At 39.0% G+C, this 24771-nt stretch overlaps 2 protein-coding genes across 3 annotated transcripts in view; one reads left to right on the top strand and one right to left on the bottom strand.

The window, feature by feature from the left end:
* Nucleotides 1-10693, top strand: part of B4GALT6 (beta-1,4-galactosyltransferase 6) — a 43991-nt gene extending 33298 nt beyond the window's left edge. For both annotated transcript variants that reach the window (XM_024214656.3, XM_024214657.2), the window contains exons 7-9: nt 2645-2767; nt 4953-5054; nt 7045-10693. In XM_024214656.3, coding sequence (XP_024070424.1) covers nt 2645-2767; nt 4953-5054; nt 7045-7192 — 373 coding nt within the window. In that variant the 3' untranslated portion in view covers nt 7193-10693. The remainder of the gene's footprint in view (nt 1-2644; nt 2768-4952; nt 5055-7044) is intronic.
* A 1952-nt stretch (nt 10694-12645) lies between these two features.
* LOC112116910 (transthyretin-like) lies at nt 12646-22371 on the bottom strand. Its single transcript, XM_024214658.3, has 4 exons — nt 22242-22371; nt 20064-20194; nt 17386-17521; nt 12646-12819 (listed from the first exon to the last, which is right to left on the bottom strand). Exons 1-4 carry the CDS (start codon nt 22308-22310, stop codon nt 12697-12699), a joined length of 459 nt encoding a protein of 152 aa, XP_024070426.2. The 5' UTR covers nt 22311-22371; the 3' UTR covers nt 12646-12696.
* Nucleotides 22372-24771: the final 2400 nt, after the last annotated feature.

The following is a 24771-nucleotide window of genomic DNA, read 5'->3' as shown; positions in this document are numbered from 1 at the left end:
CCCCCCGCCCACTGATTTCTCCTGTGGGAGCAGGAGGCAGAAGCTTGCTCATATTGGCAGCCAAGCTCCCCCTCCCCCACTTCTTCCCCCAGCGTGGTGCTTTCCTGCCCCTCCCCCTCCCCCTCCCTCTCCCTCTCCCTGCCGCCGATCAGCTGATCGCCCTTGCGAGGGGGAGGGGAGCCGAGCCGAGCCGCAGTGTGCTCGCTGCTCTGGGGAGGAGGCAGAGAAGAGGTGGGGACGGGGCCCTGGGGAAAGGGGTGGGAACAGGGCATATCCCCTCTAGCCCCCTGCCATGAGCACCCCCACGAGCCGAGCACCCCAGCCCTCTGCCCTGACCCCCCCCACACACACACACCCAGCCCTCTGCCCTGACCCCTGAATCCCCCCCACACCCTCCCAGTCCTCTGCCCTGATCCCTGCACCCTCACACATACCCAGCCCCCCCACACCCCATGCCCAGACTCTTGCGCCCCCCACATCCCCATCCCCACCCTGAGCACCAAACGGGCGCTCCTGCACACACACACACACACACACACACATTCCTACCTGCACCCCCGGTCTGGGGTCCCAGCTGCCGGCCCCTCGCCAGCCGAGGTCCCGCAGGCCCCGCTCAGCCAGCTGCCGAACTAGGTGAACGGAACCCCAGGCCGGCAGCGGGCTGAGTGGGCCGGTGGCATAAGATCAGCATTTTAATTTAATTTTAAATGAAGCTTCTTAAACATTTTGAAAACCTTGTTTACTTTACATACAACAATAATTTAGTTATATAATATAGACTTATAAAGAGAGACCTTCTAAAAAAACGTTAAAATGTATTACCGGCACGCGAAACCTTAAGTTAAAGTGAATAAGTGAAGACTCGGCACACCACGTCTGAAAGGTTGCCGACCCCTGGAGTAGGAGAAGTAGGAGTACTGGCAATATTGTAGGAAATGTTTCCCACTTCAACTTTGCAATAATGTACTATTTAATAAAGAGGGTCTCCTATTTTAACTTAGCGGATCACTTCTTAAATGAAAGATTTCTCCCCACCTGATAGACTGCTTCCCATCATGTATTCAGGCAGTATTAAGCTTTAATATAATGTGGATGCTGCAGCTGGATTATGTCCCTTCCCCTGCAGTTTTATATTGGTAATGTTTTTCCTTTACATTATTAATTCTAAATGTCAACTTGTCTGCAACTCTCACTGTTCCAATTGCTCCAGATAACTTTTGTAATTTGTTTCTCCAACTTGTATGTGTGTGTGTGCTTGCTGTGTTTGGAGTTCAGTTTGTCAAAAAGCCATTGAAAACCCTGAAAACCCTGGACCTGTGCTATAGAAAATGTCGTTGTGTTAAGGCTTTTCAGAACATCATATACATGATGGGTAGAACAATCCAAAATTAATAGAGATTAAGGGTCAGGAGATTGAGTCCATTTTACTTTTTTGTCTGCTTGCTCATTGGTAAGTGGGGATAATAGTTGTCCACTTACTGTCCATTCTTTGCTTCCACATTATCTATAATACAAGTAGGGCTATATTATTTTCTCCATCAAGCAGCTTCCTCTCCCACAGCATCCCAGAGGCAGCTATGGGTAGAAGGAAGCCTTGTTAGCACAATACCAGTGGAATCCTGGTGCAGAGATGCCGGGCCTCCTTGCAGATGGTCTTCACCTCCTTAGGAATCCATATTTGGAGGAGCCACTTGGGGAGCAAACCCAGCTATTCTGGTTGGGATTAAATCATCAGACATTTCTGAAAGAGGATCCTTGGAAATGTCCTCCCTTTGTGATAGCTTGTGGGAGGTGGGCTGATCTATCTGGTCCAGTAACTATAGGAGGCAGCGGCTAAAGGGAACATCCGTGCTAATGGTCTTTCACTGTGCATACAGTGTTTGGAATCAGGAAATTACAATTCCTAAAATTTAAAGAGTGACTGACAGTAGTAATTTTAGCTCTGTAGCTGTAGTGGCTGTACAGGTTGGGCAGCTGTTTATTACTTAACACTTGTGTAATGGTAGTCAACATGCATTTATTGTCAAGAGAAATATTCTCTTGGTGCAAAAAGGATTAAAATAATTTTGAACGTGCTTAGCTATGCTCTCTAAAAACTGAAACAAGGGAGGAATTTCCATTACTTTTAAAAATACTTCAGAATAGGCTAATATAAGGTGTTAAACTGCTTTATTTTTTATCAGTTTTCCCTGTTTTGTAGAATACATTAATGGACTGGAAATATTACTGACATATCAGAGCTTTTACTGCTGACTCCGGTGAAGAGAACTTTTTCAACTCAATAGTGTCAAAATACCACATTTTGAAAGCTTTGTTTTACAGTCCCTTCAGCTGTAAATTGGTCTTTTTTCTAAAACTGGCTACCTGAAGCCTGGGTTAAGCTGCTGTTTCATGGGATACTTGCCTGCTGTTTTCTGTTCCGCAAATGAAAGCCCTTATTACAAATATTTAGTTTCCACATTCTTTGCTAATACCAACTTTCATTATAAGAGATCTGTAAAGCATTTTTCCTAATAGGTATATTGAACATCTACACATACACTAGATTTTTTTTCCTGCAAGATATGGAAGCAGTTGTTCAAACAGGATTTTTACTTCTCTGAATTCAATCAATAGAATAAAACTTACTTGCTATCATTTTCAGTCTTCCATACAATGAGTTCTTTGGTGGTGTAAGTGGCCTGACAGTGGAACAATTCAAAAAGATCAATGGATTTCCAAATGCTTTCTGGGGATGGGGAGGAGAAGATGACGATCTTTGGAATAGGTGAGTGTTTATAGTACATTGTGTAAGACATGAGTTCCTGAACAGTGACGTTCAAATTTTTTCGCTATTAAAATATCTAAGTTAAGAAAAGTTTGCAGAAGGCTTATTTGAGTTTATTGACTCTTTATAGTGTGTTTTTTGTTATGTTAAATTAAAAGGTGTGTATTCATTATTATTGCACTGACAGTGTACTTGGTTTGCTTTATAAAGAAAGACACAGTCTCTGCCCTGAAAAGCTTAAACTCCAGGGGACAGACTTTCAGAAGTGCCTAAAGTGCCCAGCTCCCATTTCCTTTCAAAGGAATGTGGGTACCTACTTGTTCTTCCTACCTTTGAATATCTCTCCCTCGGTGGATGTACAATGTGTGCTGGGGAGAGCCAGGTGACGATATTAGCTATTTTTTTAAAAGAACTGTAATTAAATGGAGCACTGCTAATTAGATTTTTTTGAAGTTTTCAGATTGCAAAATCATGGTTTCTAATATAGCTCCCCTTAAATAATATGTTCTGAAATTTTTAAAAAAAATATACGAGGGGTTTTCTGCTTGGTTTGCTGATGTTTAAAAGGCTTTTTTGGGTGTGCCTAGTAGTGTAACCTTTGGGTGGGCTAAAATGTATTGTCCCTTTCCTAGTGCTTCAACACAACTCCTATAGAAAAGCACATGGAGACCCAGAATTTATTCCTTGAGGATTTTCAGCAAGGTTTGCACAGGGTCAACCTCTCCCACACAATCAAGTCCAAAAAGAAGAAGAGAAATTAGCTTAATTCTTTAGTATCAACTTTATAAAAATTTATAATGATAAAGAAACAATATCTTAATTTCTACTAAATGACCAGTTTACTTCATAATCCACATGCATTATCTTCATAGTTATACATAAATATATATACAAAAATTAAATCTAAAAGGTTAGCCCCACAGAAAGACAGTGAGATGTACCTGAGAGGTCCAAAAGCTTAGGTTGAATTCACTTGAGTCTTAGTTACAGTCCTGTTTATCAACTCCATATAGTCTCATGAGTCAAAAGCACTGCAATAATAGGAAAATATATATGACTCTTTCCCTGTCAGCACATTTAAATGAGGAAAGAGTTTGTGAACCATGCCAATTAAGACAATTTGACTAAAATAACATTCAAGGTATACAATTAAAAATTAAGTTTTCCTTCCAAATTTCTCCTATAACTAACACTGCTGGTTCCCAGTTGGAAAGTTAACACTATCACCCAACCTGCTGCAAAATGCTTCAGAGTTGGGGGAAAAACAGCTTGCTTTCCGTTACTATGGCTGAGCTTCTTTCAGCCACCACACAGCTACCTTGACTACTTGCCCTGACTCGGTGGAGTTTTTGTCCAGCTACAGGAAGCCTATTGGGCATGCCCCAAACTACCATACCAAGTTCCTGAAAGTTCTGGACATGAATGCTGATTGTACATCTGCCTAGCAACAATGACCCGGACACCATTCCTTCCTTCCTTCCCCCCCCCCCCCCCCCCCCCCCCCCCCGAGTCTCTTAAAGAGATGTCTCCCTATTAGGCATAACACCAAGCATATTTGGGCTCCTCTCTCCTTTTTCTCTGTGCATGTGCTTTTCCCCCCCACCAGTTTTGCTGTTGCTACTAAAAACCTTCTTACAGTGTGTGGGGAAAAGCTTGCACATAAGTTGCTTCCATGTCCAAGAGCAGTGTATGAGTGACATCATGCTATCCTATGACACAGAGTTGTAGTTGACCATCAACAGAACAGTGAAATTGACTATATAAAAACACCACCGTAAACAAACTTTTAAAAAGTTATTTTTATTAATTTGTTAATTTTTATGATTAAATTATATGTAAACTAACAGCTATGTAGGTCTAAAAGGAACAGTCTTATGTAACAAAAGCATATCCCATGTTTCTACTCTTGTAACCCTCATCATTTCTATATGCTCCCAGTCTGTCATCTCTGACTTTGCTGTGTGAAGTAGGTTGGAAAGTGCTTGGGACAGGGGCCTGGTTGCTGTTTGTCACTGTATATATAGCACTGTTTGTTTAAATTAAAAACAGTAAACAAAGGTCATAGAAGAGTAAGCTTAAGATCCGAACACTAATCCGATTTTTTCACTTTTGCTGTAAGTCACTAAATTTTTTTTTTATACATTCATTTTTGTTCATACACTTATCTTTAACTATTGTACTGTAGGGTTCATTATGCTGGATACAATGTAACAAGACCAGAGGGAGACCTAGGGAAGTACAAGTCCATTCCTCATCATCACAGAGGTGAAGTCCAATTTTTAGGACGGTAAGAAAAAGGGCAGTGTGTTCAAACATTAAAACCTAAGGAATACCAAAGATTTTATCTGGAGCATATTCTCACACAAACACACACACAATGGTGTAGAACTATTAATAAACTTCTGAGCCTTTTGTAAGGTGCTATACTGGCTTTTATTTTGATACATTCCATTTTTCAAGGGACATATAAACTTCAAATCTAGTTTATTTAAAATTGCTAAACTCAGGTGAGAGATCTACTGTGGGAGGTCCTGCTGATTTCTGTGGTTTTACAATAACATTTTCCTGTTTGGTTTTGTTTTTAGTTTTTGTCTCTCTCTCTCTTCCCACCCCCCTACCCCCCGCCCCCCACCAGCCCACTGTTAATGTGTGGTACTCACACAACGGGGGATACTGACTACATAAGGGAAACAACAAAGCTGACTTCACAAAGTACAGTGAACAAAGAAAGTAAACTGAAAAGAAAATACTCTCCTCTAACCTGTTTGTTATAGCAGTCTGATATCTTTCTTATAATAACAGCTTAAAAAATTGCTGGCAAAGGCCTGATTAAATTGACAATGTGTCTCAGTGATCAGTAACATGAACTTATTTGTATAGGTGGAAGTACAAGAGATGTGGTTTTTGAGCTTCTGGAGAATATATACATAAAGAGCGTTCCATGGTTTATTATGGAAACGCTAATTATGGCTCCATAGTTAAGGTTGAGTTGAGTTTTTTGCACATAAAACAGTGATTTTTTTCCCACCCTCTTATATATGAAAAATACTGTGTATCCTTACCAACATTTCTGTACTTTCTCTGAGTACTGAATTATTTTTTAGGAGAATGTACAAATATATCTGTTGAATAGTGAGTTAAAATTAATTTAAAATGGGTTCTTTAAGAAATTTAGCGCAGTGTGTCAAATTTTATTATCCCTAATAATCTGAACAATGAAATAACACTCTATTCAAATATTCCATATTATTAAAAATCATTGACATTTTGTGCGTAAGGAACACTTCAAGATACTAGGTTGTAATTAAACTAGGCTAATGATTAATATATATGATTATAGACCATAGATAAATCTAAGTAAACAGCCCATGTCACTATTAGTTGGGGGCTCTTGTGGCATTAAAAAATCCAAGCAATCACTGTCTCTCTGACTCAATAAAATGAACAGAATCATAACATGAAAATTAGTTTTAGTGTCATGAGAGAAACTGAACCCATGTATCAGGAGTTGTCTTTGGTCAGTTAGTTGGCACTTGCTGTCACTGCTCCTTTGAAGTTATGTGGTGGCTGTATGCTAGAGCGAGCATCAGTGTTTAAAAGGCTCCCTGTGGCACTACTGGCTTGGCCATGCTTCATAGTGAGGCAGCACTGCCTTGGGAGCTGAGGCAGGAATACAGAGGGATCACTAAGGGTATGTCTACACTGCAATTAAAAACCTGCGACTGAGTCAAGCCAGCTGATTCAGGCTTACGGTGCTCAGGCTGCAGGGCTGTTGAATTGCAGTTTAGACACCTCCGATTGGGCTCTAGGACTCCACAAGATGGGAGGGTCCCAGAGCTCAGGCTGCAGCCTAAGCCTGAAAGTCTACATCCCTATTTAACAGCCCCACAGCCTAAGCCCCGCAAGCCCAACTCGGCTGGCATGGGCCAGCTGCAGGTGTGTAGTTGCAATATAGACATTCCTAATTTGGGACCACAAACACTAATATGCATTAATCACAATCATTTGTTGGCTGTGTAGTTAATCTCAATGTAGTTTGTCTAGGAATATGAACAGTACTTGAATGTCCATCTAATTTATAAAACTGCAAAAATTCATGCATTTAAAGCTGATGTTTGTAATTAGTATAAACAAAGTGCTCCCAGAGTGAGTTTTTGTAAAATAGGGGTTTCAAAATAAATGATGACCCGTCTTTAATTACAATAACACAGTTGATACCAATTTAACATGTTTCTTTACAAACCTTTTTCCTTGTTCCTTCTCCCCTTACCCTACAGATATAAACTCCTGAGGTATTCCAGAGAGCGTCAGTACATTGATGGGTTGAACAATTTAATATATACTCCTAAAATACTCATCAGTAGATTTTATAAAAATATAACTGTAAACCTCATACCAGAGCTAGCTCCTGTTAAAGACTATTGATGGAAGTGGGGTGGCAAGCTACACTCCTGGAGTTCAAACTTGTAACACTGGAAAATACAAATTAAAGACATATTAAAAGACCTTAAATTAGGTCTTTTTGACTATTTGATGAAGGATGTTTGGGAAGAGAAGAAAAATGACTGCATGTGTTACCATGCATTCTATTATGAAAAGAAATGCCAGCAGCTACTACTCAACGTTTACAGCATGGACTACTATATTCAAGCCTTGTTTCACCATATTCTCTATCTTAAGCCACTCAACTATATATACTGCAGAAAACAGATCTGTAGCTTGTTTGGAAGCCAAGAGAGAGGCCTTTTCTCCCAGGAAATTTTTATAGTTAAAAACCGTAACTTAAATGAATGCTTTTTGTTTCCTCTTTAAAATGTGTTTTGTAAATATGTGATGTAAATTAATGTGCTCAAATAGCTTTTTAAATATGGTAAATTATGCTTCAGTAAGTATTTAGGTATATTACTGTTTTCATTCTGTGTTCAGTAGCATGAAAGAACAAATGTAAATATTTGTGTTTAAACAAAGTTTGTACCTTATATGAAATGATGGAACTATCAATAATTGATGGCCAGCTATGACTGTAAACTGTTAGACGAGTTTTGAGCTTTAGGCCTGCTGCATATCTGTATAGAAGAATTAATTTAACATGTAAGCTTGCTAGGAAGAACGCTTTTAATTTTACTTATTACTAGTAAAATCCTATGATTCCCTGCTTGCCATCTAAATCATAGTTTATGCATATTGCATGTGCATTTTAGAAAAATCTTAAGGTTGTTGCATATCATGATATACAGGAACTCTTACTTTAATTGTCTCCACATGTGCCACAAGTGTCAATGTCAGGGATTTTATGCCTAAAACAGTGTGTTCAAGTCTGTGTATTGTAGTTTGGTAGTATCTTTTTTTTTATTCCTAGTAAACAGCACTTTTATTCCTCAAGAATCAGAAGAGCCAAAAATGTATCTTCATTGGAAGACAAATGTTAAAGTTAATTTTTTAAAGAATTGATAGCAAAATATATTCCTAACCTTTGTAGGGTGGGATTTTTAAAAGCACACTGTTGGCCTAACTGCTCCATTGATTATGATAGGATCAATGGAACCAGAATTAAGCCAGTGCTGAGTGCTTTTGAAAATCTCCCCCATAATATATTAATCAGCATAGATATTAAGGGCCTAATCCTTTGAAGTGCTGAGCACTTCCTGTAAAGTGCTAAGCACCCTCAACTTCATGACTTGCAGTGAAATTGAGGGTACTCAGGACTGATCAGGATAGATCCCAGATAATTGTCTATTTTTGTGGTATTAAATGCATGAATATCTAGCCTCTCTGTTTTTATTCATCATAAATCTTAATTTTCCTTTTGCTTTGCCTGGATTGTTATGCTATCTAATAGCATCCCATTCAGAAACACTATCTTTGCCTAATATTTTTATACATCCATAGGTAATATGATGTAAGGAGGTAGTCTGAAACACTTATTTTCTCTGTTAATGCAACACAAATCGGTTAAATGTTGACCAAGATGATCTATGAGATTATTTTGTGACTGTCACAATCATTCAGTGATTTAGGAACCAAAGACTTTCTTCTGCTCCCCTGAAGAATAAAAAACAGTGTATTGATAAATTATTTATTATATAGTGTTCCTGCAGGAGTGCTGACAAGAAACACCAATCTAAACTCACTGCCCATTTGTGTGCCTCCTGGATTTACCATAGCACATGGTGGGATGCAGGTGTTTGTTTGCTGTTAGCACCTTTTCTTTTACGGCCATCCCAGCAGCAAGTTGTGCCCCTGGCCATTCTTTAATGAAAGTTGTGAGTATACTTGTAGACATTCCAATAATTTGCAGAAAGATGGTAATTACTGATTTGATTGACATAGTTGAAAGGCTGTAGGAGATATTTCATATTGTATTGGAATGATCTTTAAATCTAGTCAATATAGTATTCTATAGAAATTATTTAATATAGAGGAAAAATAACAAAGATTAGCATAAACTGAACAAACGCTTAAAATAAGCATGCTTGAGTTTTTATATTACTACTTGATATATTTCTGTATTTGAGCATACTGAATATTTTGAGAGGCAGATGAGTAGATGTGAACTCAATAACTAGTATACTAAATAAGCAGCTATATTCTCAAAGTAAATTTGGTCTTATATCCATATGTCACATTAGCTGGACACATTTCCTTCAGGATTGTTAAAAGGAATAGTTTTTAAATGTCTGACTTTATTTTGAAGTGTTTTCTGGTATTCAGTACCATCAATTTTAGCACCTTTGCTTGTGAGGCATCTTTAGGTAGTTTAGGTTTGTGCCTTGTTTCTCCAGCATGCTTTTATTGACATGTCCATTTCTCAGTTATGCATGTGGAAGATATCCAGTGAAATTAATGTTTGATTTGGGTTTTTTAATATCTCCTGGTGCATTTTAAAAAAATACACATGAATATGCTTCAGCCAAAGTCCTGGAACTTTGCAAAGTGATTAATTGTTGATTAATCATGTACTGTCTGAGAGAGAATGTTGTGATTTAATACATAGTCACAATTACATATAAATGAGTTAACAAGGCATAACTGTAATTTCTTTAATTTAACATGACACAAACTTATGTCCCAATTTGACACAGCTTACATTAAAAAAGATGTTTACCAATCACTTTTGCCAGATACGTACCTTTTAGTATCAGGAAGTTTTAAAGGCTGCCATCTTATTATTGATATTACACCAAAATAATGTGTGTACACTCTGTCTGAACCCAGTACTGTTCTGTAGCAGACTTTAACATAAACAGTGCCTTCAAAGAAAAGAAATGAAGTGCAGAGCTGAGAGCTATGCACATTCCTTTTGATAACATGCTTAATTCTAGTAAAACAGAAAAGAATTCATGCTGGCATTTTGGTTCCTGACAGACAGCAAATTTGACTGTTCCTCAACAGAGGACGAGACATAGAAAAAATATTTTCGAGATTCTGAAGGGGTTTTACAAATTAAGAGGTAGAAATGCTATAAAAACACTAACAGTGTCTCAAGTCCAGTCATCTAAATTTCCTTTCCATCTGCCATATTTTAAATTACAATGAGAAAAATATAAAATACAGTATTCTCCTTGAAACCAAGAATATATTGACAAACAAATGCAAAATGTTTATTCTTAGATCTTTTAGGTCTATTTTTGTACTCTTCTGTTTAAAATAATATATTAGTCTTATAGTGGATTACAAACAAGCCAATTATAACAATTTAAAAGAACACATTGCATATCAGCAAGAGGAAGTGTACTTAAGATTTTAGTTTTAGAGGTAGCTGAGGCAAGCTTATTGAAAACTGCACTGAAACAATTGCTGGCAATTTCCTGTGTACTATCATACTTTTATTTTTGTTTTGTTCATGAAAATGTTTGTACTTTTTTATCATTGTCTTTTTTTAAATATAATGTTCTAAAGACTGCGTGGTTGTCTAATTTTTTTCCCCTTCTAGGCACTGTATTCTGTGGAAGGTGGCTCCTTCAGTGAATTCTGTTTAGAAAAAAATAAGCATTAGTTGAAGTGTCTGGTACAGTATTACTCCCACGTTGACCTCACAGCTTGACAGGATGGGAAATTTCTTATTTGATAAGGACTGATCCTGTAGAAACCTTTTACAGATAAAATTGAAACATGTTTTCAGAGCATGTTAAATTATTTTATAAAAAATTTAACTTTTTAAAATTGTGACAGCATAAGGTGAGAAGTATTTGTGGCAGGACCCACTCTTTAAATTTTGCCCAGCATAATGCAGCCTTGAGCCTGACTTCTGGTGTGTCTAGGTGCTATTGCAGGGGTGGCCAACCTGAGTCTGAGAAGGAGCCAGAATTTACCAATGTACATTGCCAAAGAGCCACAGTAATACGTCAGCAGCCCCCCATCAACTCTTGCCCCCCGTTCCCAGCGCTTCCCGCCCACCAGCAGCCCCGCTGATCAGCGCCTTCCTCTCCCTCCCCACACCTCCCGATCAGCTGTTTCGTGGCATGCAGGAGGCTCTGGTGGGGGAGGAGAAGGAGCGAGGGCATGGCAGGCTCAGGAGAGGGAGTGGGAAGGGGTGGAGTGGGGGCAGGGCCTGTCGCAGAGGGTTGAGCAATGAGCACCCCCTGGCACATTGAAAAGTTGGTGCCTGTAGCTCCAGCCCCGGAGTCAGTACCTATACAAGGAGTCGCATATTAACTTCTGAATAGCCGCATGTGGCTCCGGAGCCACAGGTTGGCCACCCCTGTGCTATTGTAATACAATACATTGTTAAAACTGTTACAAAATCTAAAAATGTTGTACCTCAGCTAATTAACAGATTTGATCTCCTGCTGAAATGTTTGGAGTGAAATACAACTATTTAGTAATACTTAGATCTTATAACACTTTTCATCTATTTAGATCTGAAAGTGCTTGAAAAAAATAAAGTATGGTTGTCCAAAGATACTATATTGATTGGATTCTAACTAACAAGTTTCTTCTTCTTAGCATAAAACAGCACAGCTGTCCTAGAAATATTCTGAACAGCTATAAGTAGCAGGAAAATACCCCAGTATCAAGAGAGTTCACCCAAGCTTCTTGGAATTATTAAACCTGGGAGCAGATAGAGCTCCTCATGTGTCAGTGTCTCATCTGTCATTCATTTCTTTTAATTATTATTACAGTAGTAGTTAGAGCCCCCATCACAGCTGTGGCCAAGTTTATATGTACTGTACAAACAGGTAATGATCTTTGCATTAGCACTTGGGTTCTAAATGACAAGTGACATGCAAAAGGAGAAGGACGATATTTTAAAATACACACCTGTATACTGTTTTTCTTATTTACAATATGCATTTGCTGTTTAATTATATAAATATTAGCTATCCCTGAATGCCATACAACCTTGTCATCATTTGTAGGCTGATTTTGTCTTTTGTAGGCATAGCTGCAGAACTGCGACATCAGGGAAATCAGTGGGACTCTGTGCAGGGGCTCCATGTTATTGCCTCTTTTGGTAGGGTCTGGGCAAAAGTAAACAATGTACTAATGAAGATAATTCAGTAAATATGTCTTGTTCCATAATTTTGTGTTTGAGACTTTTTTTGCATTACAGATCTATTTTTCTCACAGTTCTTTGTGATAAGGACTATGGCTTATCGGTCATATAGAAGATTTCAGTTTTCTTTCAGTATATCAGCAGTGGATTTTCAGTATAGTTTTTTACAACCCTCAGACAGTGTTTCTTCTGAACCAAAAAAAAAAAAATTGAAAGAGTAACTGAAAACATTTTTAAGAAGAAACATTTATTGACTTTATCAGCGTTAACACATTCACTAAATAAAAATCCATTGCATAGCAGTTTGCTTCTGAGTTAGTGTTTGAAGATGAAAAATGTTATGTGAGTAATAAGACTGATTATTGCAGAATCATTCATTATAGGAAATCAATCTACAAATCTTAAATTGACCAATGTAAGAGAATTTGCATGGTTAATGTGTAGTTCCTAATTCCTTTGGATCACTAACTACAGCTGTAGTTGAGTAGGAAAAGGGACTGATGAGAGCAGCAATAGTATAATGACGATGACCAGAATCGTTAGCAGTGAATACCACCTGGAGAAGAGAGAGAAAAAAGCACTTGAGAGCTTGAAACATAGTTGTACATTTTTAAAGCCAGAAGGACCATTGTGATCATCTTATCTGGCCACTTGCATATCACAAGCCATAGAATTTATCCACATTATTTCCTGCTTGAACCAGAGCAAATTTGTTAGAAAAAAGTCCAATCTTAATTTAAATCTTTCCAGAGATGGAGAATCCACCACAACCCTTTGTAACTAACCATTGGAACAACTTACCCTCACTGTTTAAAAACTTGCTCCTTATTTCTTGTCTAAATTTGTGTAGCTTCAACTTCCAGTCATTGGATCTTGTTATAACTTTATCTGCTGAATTTGAAGAGCCCTCTATTATTTTTTCCCCTCATGTAGGTATTTGTGGACTGTGATCAACTCACCCCTTAATCTTCTCTTTGATAGGCTAAATAGATTGAGATCCATATGTTTATCACTATAAGACATGTTTTACAATCCTTTAATCATGGCTCTTCTCTGAACCCTTTCTAACTTATCAATATCCTTCTTGAAGTGTGGCACAGTATTTCAGTAGCATTGCACCAGTGCCAAATATATAGATAATATACCCTCTCTGCTCCTCAAGATTCCCTTGCTTATACATCTAAGGATCTCATTAGCCCTTTTGGCCTCAGTGTTGCACTGGGAGCTTATGTTCATCTAATTCTCCACCATGACCCTCCAGCCCTTTTTAGAATCACCGTTTCCCAAGGTAGAGTGCCCCATCCTGTAATTATGGCCTGTATTCTTTGTTTATTAAATCTGGCTGTACTGAAACATAGTGTGTTTGCATCCAACTTATCAAGTGATCGAGATGGCTCTGTATCTGTGACCTGTCCTCTTCATTACTTTTCAGTCCCCAAATAACAAGCTGTGCCTCAAAACTATTGTATACATTTAACCTCAAGTTTTAATTTTGGAAGCATGCATATTCTTGTCTAATATTTTGATGAAAATTTTCTGTCACTGTTTTTACATTTTGTTAATTATATAAAGCTAGTAAAATATGTGCATGACCTTATAAATCAGTGTTGTTACAGTACAGACACAGCATTTGATTGATGTGCTTTTTGACCGTGAGGTATTGTTGACCATTTGTGAACCCTACTAGGGATAGATGTTTGTTCTCTCTCTGCTCTCAGCAGACTCTAAGGTTATGTAACACAGCATGCTGGCCCTTCTATTATTGGGACTAACCTTGTAACTGAAAAAAGGTGATTACAGAACTATATCATATGAAATCTGGGCTCAGTGAGAGATGGAGGGGAAGGATGTCTTTAGATAGGAGGGACAGGAATCGTGGAGAAGGATTAGTCAGAGAAACTAAGCTAGTGAGTAAAGCTTTGTGGAAAGACAGAAACCCTGGAGAGGGGTAAACTGGCAAAAGAGGAGACCTGGAGCAATGCAGTGGAGGTGTGGGAGTGTGGCCGGAGTTAACACTTGTACTTATTTAGGGCCGCCTCAGAAGGAGGTTCAACAGAAAGTGAAAGCAACCTCTTTCCCTTCACGCAGCCTCATGTCCTTGGTAAGGAGCTGCTTAGCCGTGGGTATGGGCAAAGGAATTGTCAACACCACCACTGTAAGTGTGTATCCTTGTGTTAACAAGGAAAAAGGGCTACTGAGTCCATGGAGGGCAGTTGAAGATTACCAAGCCTGGAGAGAGCTGGAAGACTGCTTTGTTACTTGAAAATGAGAGAATTTTTTCTAAGATTTGGCAGGATGGTTAAACCTCAGATTACCCCTTCTACCATGGAGACTGCAGACCACTAGCTGAAGAGGGGAAACTGAGGCACCAACACCGGAAAGGTAAGCCCATTACAGGGTAATAGATGACAATTACTTGTCTGTATTGATGCTTCCTTTGTGTTGTGTTCCATTCAATGTATAACACAGGGAGGATATTTAGTCATAACTGCTGTGCCATCAGGATGCAGATGATCAACTTTTTATGAGGTACTTCAGGCTTGGACCAGGTTAATTGGCTTTTCTAGCATCTATCCAAGATACAGGTTGGATGATAGTAAGTTGGTCAACCCAGATAAAACAGAGATAATATTGGTACATTGGGGAAAACAACCAAGGAAATGGCAGAGGTTAGTATCAGTTCTTTTGAGCAAGTTGTTTTTTCCTGTCTTTTGTCTTTGAAGTCTGAAACGTAAGGTATTACTAGATCATTTGTCATCCAGAAGCAGCCAAAGAGCAGCAGAAGCTAAGAGTGCATTTACATGGGGTGAGAGGGTGAAGATTTTCATTTAAAACAGTTTGTCTTTCTGTTGTGTGCAGTATGTAAACCTTCTAAGCATTTAGGAGTGGAAAAATGAACAATTAAGGGATGGAAGGTAAGCATTCAAATCTGTTGACAGTTAACACAAGCTCTTAAGTGTATGTACACATGAAAAGCAAATTTAGCTCTATTCCCTGAATTCCTTTCCAGACTCTGCTTATAGGCCAGAAACCCTCTTAAACCCAACTGCCCTAGATTGTATTCATTTCTAGTACAGACTAGTTTTACATACCACCGTCTACTCACTACATATAACCAGTTCATCTACCCATTTTAAACCAGATACCAAAAATCTTGCTATCTCCTCTCCACATGTGGACCAAAGACTCAATGCTCCCTTATTTCAGATAACCATGATCATTGAGAGTCCAGCATAGCGTTCATTCTGTATGTGCAGTTCCAAAAGAACAAAATGTTCTCTCCATTATTCCACGGTGAACCAGAAAATACAAACTAACCCAACCATCCTCCCTATACAAATTTAAAACTTCATACTTTTCCTTCTAATATTCACCCCCTTGTGAGTCAGACACAACTTCCAACTTCATCCAATCCATTCTGTATATTTAAGCTGCATACCTCAAAATATTCAGTTAATCACACCAGGCTAATATGTTATTTATCTGGTACATGTACATTAAGAGATTGTATGAACTGCAGATGGGATTTTCAACAGGCCCTAAGTGACTTGGCATAAGTCCCATTGACTTTTAATGTCCCAACCTCTGAATGTAGTTAAGTATTTATCTATTTTCCCTTAATTGATTATTTTTATTCTATACTTTAAATATTTAGCTACATTAGACATAGTCATAGCCTTATCTTAAAGTTTTAATTGTGTATATCTTTAAGAAGTGACCAATGAAGACTCAAGGTCCTCTGTACAGTCCCCAGCACTAACATTTCTCCTGAAAAACTCCTAAGCTTCACATGACAGGGTTGCTGGCACCAGAAACTCATATTGCCTTACATAAATCATGATTCCTGCAAAGTTCCCAGCTCCTGACAGGTTTCATTCTGCAAGGTCTCTAGCTACCCTGCTTTCCTTGCCCTCTATAGTACTGTATGTTCTGTGGATTCCTAATTTACTGGTGTCTTGCACTGCCCTGTCAAGCTTAGGAATTATCTACAAAGTTCCTATTTCTCATCTGTTCTCCTTGCCATACATAGACTTTATGATATATACACCTCTATTCCAAACAGGTTTTGGAAATAATATTTTAATTAGCCCATTCTGTTGATTTCAATTATATTTAACTGTAAAGTTAAATTTTAGAGTCAAGTTTTTTTACAATTAAGGGGACGCCAAAAAGTTTAACACTGGTGAAAATGTTGAAATTGTCACTTTTTAAACATTTCCAGGTTTGGTTTCAACCAAATACCACAACTGCTTTATACTGTGGGCCTTAAGTAGCTAAGGGATTGTTTCTCTCTTCATATTGTACCCAGCTGTAGAAATAATTTGGGATGGTCAAACTGATAGCTGCAAGCTGTTTGTTTGTTGGCTGCTGGTAAAGTGTTTTCAGTGGAGGGTCCTCCACTCTGGAACTTAACATCCCCTCCTCCCCAAACCTTGATGCAACAGAGAAGGCTGGAGATTTTCAGAACAGTTTTCAAAACTGATGTATTCAGGATTTCTTGGGGAGGGGAATGAACTGAAAAAGAACTTAGCTTGAAATATTGTTAATATTAAACCATCTTATTTATCTAGACTTTAAATAACTGTGTTGCATGCAGGTAGGGCATTGGATCAACTTTTCTTTAAAAATCTAAATAAAATCAATTGCATATGAAGCTGCTGTACTGCTACCACTGTGTGGCAAACATCACTAACAAAAGCATTAGTGATGGGCCAAGGAAAATATGGAACCCTCCTTCCCCACTAGACTGAGGGAGAAATAGCCCTGCTATTCTTCTTCCACAGGTACCCCCAAAAACCTAGGAAGGACCGCTGGGTGGCTGCAAAAGTCGGGGGTGGGGAGGGCAAAGTCCCTAGATGAGAAACAAGTCTAGGAGCCTGCTGAGAGAAAATGGGAGGCTAGTTCTGGGGTATTTGGTGTGTGGAAATTCCTGTGGAGCTTTGAGTTTGCAAATTTGAACTGCTCAGTGAACCTGAAGGTTTAGTTCATTGCAAAGCCTTTGAAACTGGAGAGCAATAAATGGACGCAGTTATTAATTAAACCCTATACAGTTAACACAGCCTTGTTCTGTGCAATTATAGGTCCTTTTAAAATGTGAAATAGAAATATAATGAATACTCACATCAGCATGTTCATGGAATGGGTTAAGGCCAAGTCCCTTCCAGTAAGTGACTGTGTCAAACTCAATCCTGTATAACCCTGTTACAAATTGTTTCTCGGTTGTAAGCTCATGGATCTCACCATATTCATTGGTTTTTCTGTATGAGAGCAAGATAATATACATTTATTTTTGTGTTCAGATGTCTGAAAGAAAGAGGAAATATATAGCATTGAACTACAATGACATTCTGTAGCCAGGCATCTGGGAAAATGCTGACTGGTCATCTGAAATAACTTGTTCCTTTCTGTACTGTGGCGGCCTCACAAAGTCTGTCCTTGCATCTAGATTTTCCATGCATACCACAAAGTATGTCTGGGCTGTAGAAGCTTCTTTATTGTTACTGCTGCAAAGATTGGAGGTGAGCCAAAAGAAACGTGGCATGGGTGTTCACTGTCTCCTGATAAGGCTGTCGGGCCGAGCCCAGAGTTGTTTAAATGTTACTTCAGAGCCAGCAGGGGGCACACAAGAAAAACTCACCGCTGGCCTAAGAGTGCATAACTCTCATGATGTTTTAATAAACACATTAGTGGTTATTTACTCTATTATTTATTAATACTTCACATAAGTTTGTTCCTAATTCTTTTTCTTTTTAGGAGAATATTTTGTTCTGGTTTATTTACAAGAACACTCTTTGTTTATAATTTATTTGAATTACACTGAGGTTGCCATAGGTTTGACCAAGAGTATAGTCTTATGAAATCTTATTAGTCCATTGAGTTGTTTGACCTTCACAAGCAGATAGGTTTGTTTAAATTAGTCTATCAGGACATTAGTATTGTCTAGAAACTGCAGAGCTTTAATTGCTAGCCAATGTGAGGATGTGGAGCCTGTATTGAATTTTGTCTCCTGGCTTAATGTAGCTCCTCTAGAAACACTCTATTTCCACTTAATCAGTCCTATAGTGTAGGAACTAGTGATCGGATATCAGTGGATAGTATGACGCTTGTATTTTATGTTAGTGTTTCAATAATCTCCATCCATTGTTTAAAGTTCTGAATGCTGAGACTCAGTCTCTAAATGTCTGTTGTATTTTTTCATTACAATAAAAGGCAAACACTAATCAGTACATCAACTGACACATTCGAGTCCCTCATTTGTTTTAGTATAAGACAAGGAAATTCAGCACTTAATGATAAACCATCTAGGAACTTGTTAAATCACAGATGCCATTTTCATATTTTACTAGAATGCTTTCAAGCCTGTTCTTAGAATTTTTCCTGATTGATTAAAATGTTTGTCTACTTTTTCTTTATCCTACATTGATCACTGTTAAGCAACTCTCCGTTTACTTAACAAACTTTCTCAACTAAACCTCGATAATTCCTTTAGCTAAAAGTACAGTGTTGGGCTAGAGTGAGCTTCTGAGACTCCACTAAGTTCCACTGAAGTGAGCGTGGAAGTAATTTCTCTGTCTCTAATGAAGTTCAAGTACTTACTGGGCTCTGCATTATCATCTCTGCCAAACAGAACTAATAAAATTACCACTGCATGTTCTTTGCATCAGATCTCAGGTTTTTTTTAAATACCCTCGGAAACTGACCTTAGAGCATCCAACTCTCCCCCCCACCTTCACACACACCTGCCCACACATTCCACCTCCCAATTGCACTGTATTGTGTATATTACCAGTATAGTCAATATGTTTTTTAGCAATAAGTATACATATCTCAAGCAGCAGCATATGCTTTAAGCTGTTTACCACATGCTCTTGCTTCCTTCTCTGGGTATGAGGGCACATTTTGGTTTAAATGGGAAAACATATGGCTAGATTTTCCATTCCCTCACCCCTACTCAGTGTGATCATATGCAGCCCTGGGCCATTAGGTTTGTCAGAGGCTAACTCTTTAAACAATGTATTGGCACCTTCTAATAATTGGAGCACCACCACTATAAGAATTCCTTTGTGTAATAATATTGGAGAACTTGCATACAGTTTTGATGTAGGCTCATTATTGGTCTGAGGCTGGGATCCCATTAGTGGTGGATTCCTGCAGTGTGACGACTTTAACTATCCACTTTCTGAAATGATCCAGGCTATTGTAGGCTACTTGACAGAGGATAATGGTTTCCCTAGACTTTCTCCTGGAAGTTGCTATCCTATCTTGAAACAATATTTTTATGCTCCAGTGCAGCGAGAATTCTTAACTAGAGTTTTAAACTTCAAACAGATTAGAAGTCTTCTGACTAGGCCATATTATATTATGTAGAAATTGGTGGGCATTCATTCTCTGACAACATGCTAGAGCAGAGGTGGACTTCATACTAAGAATTGATATGTTGCTTGTAGCCATAAAGTGAAGTGTCATGAAGAAGGAAGAGTCAAAGAGCAATTGAAGGAAGAAAAGTTTTCTATATCACATTTCGTGCTGCCTGTGAGTTACCTCCCTTGTGTTTACAATTTTTTCAAACAATCCAGGAGTCAGTCTGCTAGTTTTGCAGCTATAATTATTTAGAAGAAGAGACCCACACACACAGTAAATATTTGGTGTAGGCATAAATTACCTTATTACTTCTCAGATTGTAACTAATGACATTATACATATGTTTTTAAGATGAATGCATGTAAAAGGTGAGTTTTCTAATCTTTGGCCTCTTTCAATGCCTCCCTCGCCCCCTTCTCATTGTATTATATGACTTACCCTGAACTTACGAGCTGCCAGGTCCCATCATCAGCCTTTTTATATAATTTAATTGGTACACTGGAAGCTGCACTTCCTCTGACTGCATCTAGAATTTTCACAATAAGAGGGTGCTTGGAATCATGAGAGCCCTGCATGTAGGGAAAAGAGAGATGTAATTCTTGTATGGCAAATTATATAGGAGTGATGGGCCATGATAAAGCATGTCCTTTAGAAATTGCATTTTTTAGAATTAGAGGGTATCACATTTTCATATACCAACTACACAAGTTTACTGTATAATACAAAAATTTAGCCTGCAGGATCAGAGGGAGTTAGCATATACTGCACCCTACAAAGGGGTGCACTCGTGTGCACTGAGAACCTGTCCTCAGAGATAGAATGCCTCTCCGCACTTGGTTCTGGGGTGATGCAGTTCTGACTAGCATCTAGTGCCGAGTTGTTGCTAACTGGCACAACCAAGCCCACAGATGACAGAATAAAAATTTAATCCTGGAAGCGGGGAGTGGATGGTTTGGAATCCAGCAGCCTGATCTCCTTGTTTTAGTGTGGGGGCTAGAGGAGTCAGGAGAGGCTTCACGGTGGTCACATTGTCCCATTCCTCCCTTCGTTCAACTGTGGCAAGCCGTGCACATGTGCTCTCTCTCGCTATCATAACCCCATTATGGGCCAGACTGTGGTCAGCCCTTGGGCAAGTGTGCACGGGTGAGAAAGGTATAAGAAGCTTCCCCTGCACAAAGCCTGCAACAATTATATTCCATGTGCTCGTTAGATCAGTGACTGCTTCCTCCCTGAGAAGCCAGCAACCCCAGAGGGAATGAGGATAAAACAGGACCATGCCCCTCCCATAACCCCTTAAGTAAAAAAGAAACTAGAACTCTATAGTAGCTGCTGGTTAGTGATAATTACCGAGTGTTTAACCATCATTGGTTTCAAAAATCAGCTTTCAGTTTCTGATTTTTAAAAAAAAAGAAAGGTTCTTATTTAAAAATTGTAATAACTTAAACTGTGTGACCCCTTCCCTCACCTGTAATCCCTTCTGGGGACCCATGACAATCTACCTCACCTCTGGGGATTCTGCCACATAGCCTGAGAAAAGCTCATCTATTAAACTAACAAACTGAAATAAACTCTGTGCCCCTGCTTGACTTTCTCACTCCCCCCTCCCACCCACCCCAATTTCTAGGATGAAGAGCCTCCTGCCTGCTGAGGTTTCTGATGTTATCAGTGGGGCAGATTGTAGCAGGAGTGGTCAACTTCTATGGATAAAGAAGTTTCTGAGCCATCATCTCAGAAGCTTTGTCAGGGTGTGGAGGGCAGGATAAGCAAAACCTGTTTTTCTCCACACCAAAATCATATGGACTAGCTTCTCCAAACATCAGAAGTGGCCCTGTGGAGCAGAGTGGGAGTACAAGGGCAATGCTGCTGCGGGGAGATCAACAGGCTACACAGTGTGTGGATCTCCCACATTTTTCAGAGCCACATGAGTGCCACCAGAAGTGAGAGGAGGGGAAAGGGGGCTTTAGACTTGGTCCCAGGCCTCTTTCAGAGCAGTGGATGTGGCAATCCATTCCAACTACAGAATGGTGATGGGGAGATCTAGAGCAATAAAGGAAGAGTGGATAGAGAAGAGACCAGGCACCACTTCATTTCCCTTCTCTGCTGAGGTTGCAGCAAGAGCCATTACAGAAGGAATTAGCAGGTGAGTCAGTAGGCAGCAGTTGGCAGGCCTGCTGGGAGATGAATTCTCATGTCATATATCCACCCAAACACTACTGCCCATTGAGATGTTGTTCAGCTGATGATGGCTTTGATGTCTTGTGAGGGAAGGAGTTGCTTCTCCACAGTCTCCCAAAGCTGAAACATATTTGGTAGGGAAGGTCCTTTTTAATGGCTGTTGAAATTGTCCTGATAGCAGGTGTTACCTCCTATTACAGCCTATCTACTGCTTTCATCAACATAAATAACTACAGCAAATGGGGGAAGCACTTTTTTTGTAGAAATAAGAAGAGAGGTAGGAGAGTGCAGGGCCAACACACAATATACAATTAAAATAAATGTAATAAAATAGACTGATTTGTCTTTCACTTATTCCAATTCTCATCATTTTAAAAAAGAAAGATGAGGTAGGTTACGTCGATCACATGTGAAAGGCCACCTCAATACCGAAACACTTACCAATGGCGCAGCTTCAGAGAAAAACACCAGTCCAGCTAAGAAAACAAGGAGCAAAGAACGAAAGGCCATTCTGCTTGCAGTTTGAGAGTCTCAGTGTCAGCAACTAGAAACTGATGGGATTTGGGATTTTATACCCAATCCCTTCAAATTAGGCTGCTTATCAAATGCTGTATGACTTCAAAGCTGCTGATTCTGATTGTTTACTTAGTAAATAGTAAGAGAATAAGTAACCCACACAAACATGAACCTTGCCTGTGGAGATTAGTCTGCTGCATTATCTTCTGTAAAATAACTTGGATCACTTTTTTGTGTCGCTGATCCTCTGATTACAATTACTTTATTGTAAATGGCCTATTCCCTCCATGTTTCCTGTTCTGTTTTACGTTGTGTTTGAAGATGTGCTGTACTGTATGTGGTCTTGACAGTGTGTGAGAAAGTAGATTTTCCTTCTCTCTTGCACAATGATATACTTTTAATTTTTAGTATGGATTTCATTCTTGTCATAGCATGGAAAATATTCTCATCCATAGAATCAGCAACCTCTCAGTTTATCTGATGAAAACTGTCACCCTTCTCGTTCTTTGTTGAAAGCAGTACTGAAATCAGTGTGGACCACTCCATCCTCTTAGACTGTCTCTGCAGACTTCTGCAGCTGTGTCTGACCACCTTCTGTGATGCTTCCACATACCTATCTCCCATCCATGCCCCATGGGTGTAAATGGCTTTTGGACATCTAACTGCCTGTTTTCAGGGTACAGTCAAATTCTGATCTAAATACTGTCATTTATTCCTGCAGTAAATTTATGGCCAAAATTAATTGCCCATGGAAAGCTGCCCCATAAAATTGGAAGTTATTTCTTTTAATTTGGTGCTGTATCTTGTAACCTTAATTGTCACTGTACGCTTGTGATCAGCTGGATTATTTTTTTAATACAGTCATTGACATCTCTTCATAGGAGTCTTTATGTAAGCTCTATCTACTCCCCCAGCACCACCTAATCTCCCAACCATGCCATCAGTAAACATCAACCACCCAGGCCATCTAGCACCCACACTGGGTGGGAAAATAGCCAACAGCGCCCCCTGAGGAGAATCTAACCCCTCCAGAAGTCTCCTAAACACTCTCTCCCCGGCATCATCCTACACCTTATCAGTTCCCACCATCACAACAGCCGTGGTTTCTTGCTTTAACCCCAACAGATTGTGGGATGTGGCCACAAAGGATTGTGGGACTGGGGTCAGGACAAGAACATGTGATGAGTTTGAGAGTCCTGGATGGAGAATTTTTTTTTTAAAAAAAAGCTTTGCTTCATACAGTGCCCTGAAATAAGGACTTGGTTTTTGTGGTCTTTGTTTTTAACACATGTATTCAGTCGTCAATTGTTAAACCTAGAGTTGGGTGGATAACTGAATGTGATTAGGTAAGCACATTTTGTTGTCTGTATGCAGTTATTATTGTCAAATAAATATGTAGTTATTGTATGTAGCTATAGCAAGTGCAAACATACTGTTTTTCGAGCTTCAGTGCGAATAAGATTTACAAAAACTGGATACCTTTGAAACACATTCCATTGAAACAGTGCCAAATGAAAATATTTGACTTATGTTTATAAGAGTTGTGTAACAAGGCCAGAGTCCAGAAATCAGGGAAATCCAAACAGTTAATTGTTGCTGCAGTACTTATGTAATTTATTAATTCACTTGGTATCCATTCTTCTGAACAAGCTCTCGATTTAAAGAATTTAAACTATAAGGTCACTAACAAATGAGTATTGATTTATTTTTGAGGTACTATTTCATTAGCTGCCCATAGAGTCACTGCAATCCCACTAGAACAAAACATATTCAGTCCAACAGACTAATCCACCAGTCTAGACAAATGATTGCCCTCCTTCCCCTCCAAAAAATCAATTTCTCCATGACTTCAACTGAATCACACACAATCAGTCTGCATTTTAACCCATGCTGACTTTAGAAGATTTCTTATGAGTTGTTATGCAGATAACTTTGTTAAAAAGTCATGCCTCTGTCTTAGCACTTCCCCTTTAAGCTCAGGTGAACAGATAGTATTTGATCTATAGAGCGTTTTTGTGTCCATTTGATGTTGACTGATGGTGAAATCCTGCAGAGTCTTTTTCCATATGAGGTCTGGATTGAACTAACAAAGTTCCATAGAACTCTAGCTAGAAATCTTCAAACGATCAAGTTTGGGTATAAGTTCACAGTGCCATCAAAAGGGGCCACCTGGGGTACTTTCTTGTTTCAAATAGGGACAACCCTTCTTTCATTATATCTACTTCCAGCTGAACTTGGCAAGTGCAGAGATGTTTGAGAAGATTTACAAACGGCATATGTTAACTGAATTCTGTCAAATGTTTGTATGCATTTAGCATTTTGAACAAAAGTTCATGATAATGAACTTTATAACAAAGTAAAAGAAGCAGCGAGAGACGAAAAGGCATCCTTTAAAAAGTGGAAGTTAAATCCTAGTGAGGAAAATAGAAAAGAGCATAAACTCTGGCAAATGAAG

The sequence above is a fragment of the Terrapene carolina genome, unplaced genomic scaffold, assembly GCF_002925995.2.
Source record: "Terrapene carolina triunguis isolate 2854851 unplaced genomic scaffold, T_m_triunguis-2.0 Scaffold58, whole genome shotgun sequence".
In the NCBI taxonomy this organism is placed as follows: Eukaryota; Metazoa; Chordata; order Testudines; family Emydidae; genus Terrapene; species Terrapene triunguis.
The sequence above is the reverse complement of the archived record's forward strand: the minus strand, read 5'-3'. Positions and strand labels throughout refer to the sequence as shown.

Coding starts and splice junctions, on each gene's coding strand:
- LOC112116910 (XM_024214658.3), bottom strand. CDS start 22,310: ATGGCCTTTCGTTCTTTGCTCCTTGTTTTCTTAGCTGGACTGGTGTTT. Junction 20,195..22,241: donor TCTCTGAAGCTGCGCCATTG/GTAAGTGTTTCG, acceptor CCCTACATGCAG/GGCTCTCATGATTCCAAGCA. Junction 17,522..20,063: donor TGGCAGCTCGTAAGTTCAGG/GTAAGTCATATA, acceptor GCTCTCATACAG/AAAAACCAATGAATATGGTG.